The sequence below is a fragment of the Alosa pseudoharengus genome, unplaced genomic scaffold, assembly GCF_046254945.1.
Source record: "Alosa pseudoharengus isolate Yale_2024_CS ecotype anadromous, Long Island Sound unplaced genomic scaffold, YU_APseudo_1.1 YU_APseudo_1.1_scf_19, whole genome shotgun sequence".
NCBI classification, from domain to species: Eukaryota; Metazoa; Chordata; class Actinopteri; order Clupeiformes; family Clupeidae; genus Alosa; species Alosa pseudoharengus.
Window position 1 is genome coordinate 23,313,885 of NW_027468657.1, and position 7,500 is coordinate 23,321,384.

A 7,500-nucleotide genomic window follows, 5' to 3' on the forward strand; every position below is an offset into this window, starting at 1 on the left:
GTGGTGTCACATGTGCTTGCTGCAGACAGGAGAAAGACATTTTAAAGGCTTTGATGTGCTCAGGAAACTTCATCTTGATCTAAATACAAGGCTAATGCAGGAATGTTGTCCGCTTGCCTGAAACTCCACGGGACTCGCAAATAGTTTCAGCTCACTTTCATTTCTACTGCTAACTTTGCTTTTGTGGCAGGGGAAATTACTGTATTGGAGAATGGGGAGTATAATGAAATCATGACCATTATTAGTGTAGTATTGTTATACTATTATTGTAATTAGCATTAGGAGTAGTACCAGCAGCAGAAATCATAATAGTAGCAATTGTTGTAGCACTATTATTCAGGGTTCTTAAGCAGTATGGAAAACCTGGAAAAGTATGGAATTTGATTTGAGTAATTTCCAGGTCTGGATAAGTATGGAAAAAACAAATAAGGGTAAGGAGAAATATTTGTGTTTCCAGACTATTGCATCTACAGTACTAATCACTTCACTCAGGTCAAAATGAACCATTCCTACTGTCTAGCTTAACTGTCAGTCCACATCATAGTCATCAAGATACAATTGAATACAAATGAAAAAAATCTCCCTCAAGGGGACCCTGGTACCAAAACCAAATCGAGAATCCCTGTTCTATGCACATGCCCTATACCATTGTGCACTGGTATGTTTGCGTAGCTCTGCTATTTTCGGCTAAAACACTGGTAGACTTTTTTTGATTTTGTAAAAGTTACCAAGACATGGATACTGCATTATCTGATAAACTGTTATTGCAAACAAATAATACTGTTTACAGTGATTTCCGAGGCCTCTGCCAGCAGTGCACTAGTCTCCAACATATGTAGGATATGCTGTATCTACAGTACAGAGAACTAAACATGTGAGTGCACCCAACACAGCACTTCCCCAATGAAAAGTATCCAACAATGGGCAAGTGTTTTCTGAGGGCTAACAAGTTAAAAAAAAACATTATTATACAGCTCTTCACAATGCTAGTAGAATGCTCCATTGACAATGTCTAGAATATGGTCAGAAAAATCTAGAGAATTTTGGAAATATGAGTATGGAAAAAGTATGGAATTGTGAAATGGAAAATGTGTAGGAACCCTGATTATTGTGAGTAGTTGTAGTTTTGTTTCTATTTTTTATTGATGCCATAATATTTTATATTTATTCCTTGACAACCAGTCATCAAAACTGTAAAGCTTGAGTTTCCCCTTAAATTTTGTAGTATGCAGGCAGTTGATTCATAGCTAACCACAAGGCTCTTTTCCATTTTCTCAATGAACACCTAGAGCTTATCAGCCGTGTCAGAGACAAGCACTGCTCTTTGAGGTAGCAAGTGCTTATCATTATTATTTTAATTAAGGAAATTCCTTGATTGTTCTGGTGTAAACATGTTTTTTTTCCTTTTGTAAATGAGAGGAGTGCTTCATGAGCTCTTTGTTGTTTGAAAGGTCCGTATGGATTTAGACTTCATAGCTGCTTTGAAAGGATCATTAGGCATGTATGAAAGACAGCGTTAACTGTTAAATGTGTGCTCAGGGTCAACCTCAGAAGATCTCGCTTAATTGCCTGTCTCTGTTTTAGCACAGTCTAATAAGCATATCATCTGTGTGAGGTATTTAAAACAAAAGATGGGAAGAGTAAATACATTTAAAAAAATCTTGAAATTGCTCTGCTGTCTGTCACCTGTTCTGCTGTCATGTACTGTATGTAGTAATGTGTGCTGGTGTTTTTGTTCTTGCATATACAGAATCATACTGTTGTGTCCATGTGTATATACAGTACATGTATGTCTACTGTATGTGGGGCTGTAATACTCTGTGGAGATATATTTATGCATTTTGACCCATTTTCTGTGTGTGTTTCTGTGTGTGTGTGTGTGTGTGTGTGTGTGTGTGTGTGTGTGTGTGTGTGTGTGCGTGCGTGTGCTTGTTTTCACTCTTTTCTCCGCAGCGGTGCACTTGTTCGGTCTGACCTGGCACCTGCGCCCTGCCGACCCGCAGCTGTATGAGAACGGGGTGAGCAAACTGAACCGGCCGCCGGACACCAGCCTGGCCACCCTCCCCCCTCTGGAAGGCCTCGGCCCTGACAAGAGCCCCCGCGTGAAAGGAGGTAAGCCACGCCTGAGCGGCAAGCAGGAGGAAGGCTTCACTCAAACCACAGTGGCACCTGCTAGTTACCAGGGAGGAAACGGCATGCACTCAATATGTTTCAGTCAAATCAAATCAATGTGTATTTGTACAGCACATATTGTGCAGTGTTACAATATAAGGTGCTTTCCAAATACAAAGAAATATTAGCATATGAAAACAAAACCATGAAAACAGTGCCAGTCTGTTATATTGCTAGGACTAAATGCATGTACGTTAAGAAATTATAAGAAAGGGGAAGAAACACACTTGCATAAATGTTAAAGATTGTTGAGCATCTGACATGCACTGGCTCTATGCCAAAAACATGTCTGTATTTGAATATTCAGAAAAAAAAACTATTTATGCATGTTTAGCTTTTTTCCTCTCTATGCCATGTAGGCCCCTATGATTGACAAGTTTCTCTGGGGCTTTTTATTGGTTAAAAAAAAATACATCAGTAGAACTCCTTGCAGGAAGGGGTCTGCAGAGCTGGAAACCGATATGAAGCTAAGAACCTTGTGAGTTCTAACAGTTCTTCAAAGAGCCATTTATCATACATCAGAGAGTTCTTGTGGGGACCATATAAGCATTCTTTTTGCATACGAGGGAATGAATTCATTCAGAGACATCCACCTGACCCTCTATCAAGATACAAGACATTTGACACGTCACATCAGATGTCATGCCTGTCATCTCTCCTTACCCATGTCCTTTTACCAATATCAGTAATCAGCATGACAGGTCTGATGTTTTAGGCTGTGGCAGCTCATTAAGTCATTACATGGCCTGTGATGGTATTTGACATTAAAAGTGGTTTCATGATTACATGCTAGCATGCCACTGACATATTGTGTGGGTAGACACTGCTTGTCATAACTGCTTGTCATAACATAACAGGATAGAGCATCTTCTTTGACATGTCTGGAACATGATCATGCCTAGTTTGTCATGTCCATGTAACATGATGTAACCTAGCTCTATCTTATTCTGGCTGAGAGGAAGGTCACTGTCTATGTCTCCAAGGACTAGACTTTCATGTTTAAAATGCTGCTTGCAGCTGTGAACATTCACTGTTGATATGAGAGGACCCTACATATATATTTTTTGATATATTTGTATTTATTTTTTTTCCCCTTGTTGTTTGCGTAAGAGCACTTTGGATTTGCTTTTTCTCCAATCTCGCTCAGATTGAGCTCGGTCTGCGTTTGAGCAGCCAACGTATGATTTCCCAGCCGAAACACACGCCTGGACCAGTCATCAGTCTCCAATGTGTGGACGGGCATAATGTGTCTCATTTTATCTCCACTCACCGTCACACAGTCACATTAAGTGGTAGACGAGGAGGGGTTTGGGGGGGGGGGGGGTGGAGATAACACCCACTGTCTCTTTCCTCCTTTCAAATGATGCCTTAAAAGACCATTTTTATGGCGCCCAATTCTCCGCTGACATCCGGAGTGAAATGAATATATCTCATCCAGCCTGGCATCCAGACGTCAGTAGGTTTCAATTATCACTCTCCTCAAGTCTCCTGCTGTGTGTGTTTGTGTGTGTGTGTGTGTGTGCGAGAGAGAGAGAGAGAAAGATAGAGAGAGAGAGAGAGTGTGTGTATTGTAGATATGTATGTATATACTGTATGTATATATGTACAGCCTATGTGTGTGTACTGTATGAGATTACATGAGATTCCATCCGTCGGCAGTCATATCAGATACCAGCAATGTTTGCACAGATTTATTCAGTCACTGCCTTTGTTTTCATTTTCTCTCAGTCGCTGCCTTGAAGACTTATGTTTCTTGCCAGTGATGATCAGTGTTGGCCAAATTTGAAAAGTTACTTTCATCTGTGACTACTCGGCGCAAAGAGGAGAAAGCAGAAGAACAATGTTATTATTAGACATTTAGAGATTCATTTCACTGGGCTCCTAACAAATTCAGCGTCTCATCTATTAGATTAAGGCACCCTCTCTCTCTCTCTCTCCCCGTGCTCTGTAACCGGACCAGTGATGAATATTGTATTAGGACGGAGCACTTTAAAATCAGGAGATCGCACCGGAAATTATTACAAATTCATTAGAACGTTAGTGTAATTGCTTAATCTTGTTACCATTTACTCTGCGTGCCTAGAATGCAGCAGCTGGGGAGTGACGGAAGGAGCTAGTGCGCCGTCTGCCAGGCAGCCGTGACAAGCCTCAGTCGGGGTTTCACATCTCGTAGAGAGAAAAAAAAAAAACCTCCCAGAATGCCGTTCTGTTTCGTTCAGGCTCAAGCTCAATTCACAGTCAGAATGCGCAGAGAGACTGAGAGAGAGAGTGAGTGAGAAAGAGAGAGAGAATGAGAGTGAAAGAGAGACTAAGATGGTGAGAGAAAGAGAGAGAGAGAGAGAGAGAGAGAATGAGAGTGAAAGAGAGACTAAGATGGTGAGAGAAAGAGAGAGAGATAGAGAGATGTGTGATGGAGGTGAAATACGACACAAGACTCACTGTTGCAACAAACTCAAGGTTTTAATAAGTGGATGAAGTGAGGGGTCTTGACGCTGATTTTCTCCAAAAAAAAACGAAATACAGCACTAAGTACGATGCTCAAAATCCGTTGACAATGAAGAATAGACTCCAACAGCTTGCGTCAAAAGCATAACACCAAAGCTTCTTCTATTTTTTGGCACTGCATACGTTAATATGCGACGCATCGTCTCCAGGCCTACTGTCTACTCTCTCCTCTCCAGGAGCCTGGTACACTAATCCTTACCATTGCCACGTAGAAGGGAACAAAAAAAAAGTGAAAAAAAAAAAATTACGAGGGTGGGATTAACAGAATTTATAATGTCACATCCAGTGAATCTCAGACAGGGTGTCAAATTAAAGTCACCAGGTACACGTCGCTCAGGTCCCAGGATGACAGGGCGTTAATCCGTGCGCGCGTAGATGACAGTATTAAAGTTGGAGCCAGGCCCTGCAGGAGAGACAGCCTGTCAGGTGGAGTTAAGATCAACCCCCATCGCATCTCGACCTGCCTCTCCGCTCCTCTCCGCTCCTACATGCGAAAGAGCCTTTTCGGATGGCTAAGCTAGCTCCACTGGCTCTGTTAAAAAAAAAAAATCCTCTCAAATAAGGAAGACGAATGCACACGCGTCATTCGACGGAGCAGTCACATCGTTTTTGTATCCTTGCACTTCCTCTCCTCTCCTCCTCTCCTTTTCTCTCCATCTCTTTCTTTCTTTCCTTCTTTTTCTCCAGCGGATTTTGTGTTGAGTCACGGACATGATTGGAATTGTCTGTGAGAGCCAATGACTGGTTTATAATTACACATGGCAAAGTGAATCACTCGCCGATCTTTTCAGGAGCTCGTTGCGTCAGCGTAGAGATGTCATGATTCTGACTCGTTCTGATGGTCTCTGTGTGTGTCTTTGAGTGTGACTGTGTCTGTCCGTATCTGTTTGTCTGTGTCTGCCTTTGTGTATGTGGTAGTGTGTGTATGTGTGTGTGTGTGTGTGTGTGTGTGTATGTGTGTGTGTGTGTGTGTGTGTGTGCGTGTGTGTGTGTGTCTATGTGTGTGTGTGTGTCTGTGTGTCTATATGTGTGTGTTTGTGTGTGTGTGTGTGTGTGTGTGTGTGTGTGTGTGTGTGTGTGTGTGTGTGTCTGTGTGTCTATATACTGTATGTGTGTGTGTGTGTGTGTGTGTGTGTATGTGTGTGTGTGTGTGTCTATATCTATGCTTCTCTGTGTGTGGGCAGAGCAGGCACACGGTGCTGTGATTCACACACATGCTAATGAGTGACTGTTCAATTAAATATCAGGCATGTGCGCGGGCACCCTCCACTGAGCCGTCGAGAACATGCCGAAGCCTTCACGGACATTAAAGCCCTTTTAATTAGCCCCCCATTAATTCCCATTCACCCCACTGATAACCAACCTTTGGCTTTAACAAATAGGCTCCTCGATCCTGGCCTGCACAAGAGAGCGTATAAAAGTAATCTCGTCGTGCGTTTGCCAGTTGGAGCAGAGTACGTTCCTCTCACCTTGCAGGCACACAGCATCAAGAGAGTTCAGAGCTTCCATTAGCGGCTGCCACGGGGGAGATAGTGTCAGTGTCAACTAAATATGGCTCTGTTTTCTTGTTTGGTGACAAGACTGTGCTGAGATTTCTGATAACTAATCTTGCCATACTGTGTGTGTGTGTGTGTGTGTGTGTGTGTGTGTGTGTGTGTGTGTGTGTGTGTGTGTGTGTGTGTGTGTGTGCGTGCTTGTGCGTGTTTGTGTCTGTCTATAAATATATGCGATGAGATGAGGGAATTGGACACATATTTACACACACACACACACACACAGACACACAAAGATTTTTTCCCTTTTAAAGAGCGTATTGATATGCAGCATAGGTCCTTTTCTGTGCCCCTTGCGATTGACTGACTGCACTGTGGAACATCACTGCTATTGATCCGGTCATGTTGCGATACAGTCTCCGGGAATCTCCCTCTCCACAGGGGTCCCTCCACTCATCCTTTAGAGTGACAACACCACTCCTCCTAACACAGCACACACACACACACACACACACACACATTTTGGAAATGGCATGATGTTATAGTTAGCTAAATTCAAATATATGCAGCAGACACATGAACTGAGACACATTCACAAGCACACACAGACACACCCAGAGACCAATGCACCTACACACATACCACTTGTTATTTGTCTTCATTTAATGGCTTACACACACACACACACACACACACACACACACACACACAAACACATATTGAAGCAGATGCACATTGTCTTCCTGTCTCTTACACACACAAAGATGCACATAACAATGCAAATGAAAGCCTTTATTGTAGTGCATTGGAGGGCTTTATGTGTGACAAAGTGAATTTATTACAAGGAGGCGAGTCCTTGAATAAAATCCCCACCATATAGGGATGGAAAATCAATGCAGAAGCACAACACCTTTCCAGCCGGCAGTACATCTGCACCATGAAAGGGTTAAAATAGGGCTATAAATAGTCGTTCAGGCCAACAGAATTATCTCCTCTTTGACATTAATTTGGCAATAAAATGGGGAGGGCGGGTTGCAATCTTATTAGGCTACCTGTTCAAAAGTCCTTTAATTGAATTCCCTTAATTATAGTGACCTGCTCCACAGTGATATTTTTATTCCACCTTAGGCGAGTTCATTTGGAAAACCATTAAAATCCGTCTGTGTCAATCTGGTCAGAATTTTGCTCCCTCTCTCTAACTTTCTCTATCTCTCTCTTTCTTTCTCCCTCTCTCTTTCTCTCTCTCTCTCTCTCTCTGTCAGTCTTTTCCTGTGTTGTTCACTTTGCCACGTCAAGAGTAATTCTCTGTGCACTCTTGCTGTCACATTAA

The 7,500-nt window shown here is 42.4% G+C and overlaps 1 protein-coding gene across 2 annotated transcripts in view; it reads left to right on the plus strand.

Annotated features, from left to right (window-relative positions):
- Nucleotides 1-7,500, plus strand: part of LOC143133157 (teneurin-1-like) — a 176,375-nt gene that overhangs the window by 58,011 nt on the left and 110,864 nt on the right. The window contains exons 5-6 of one of the 2 annotated variants that reach the window (XM_076292928.1): nucleotides 1,954-2,094; nucleotides 6,089-6,097. In XM_076292928.1, the coding sequence (XP_076149043.1) occupies nucleotides 1,954-2,094; nucleotides 6,089-6,097 (150 nt within the window). Of the gene's footprint in view, nucleotides 1-1,953; nucleotides 2,101-6,088; nucleotides 6,098-7,500 lie in introns of both variants that reach the window. The other variant, XM_076292927.1, reaches the window with a different exon arrangement.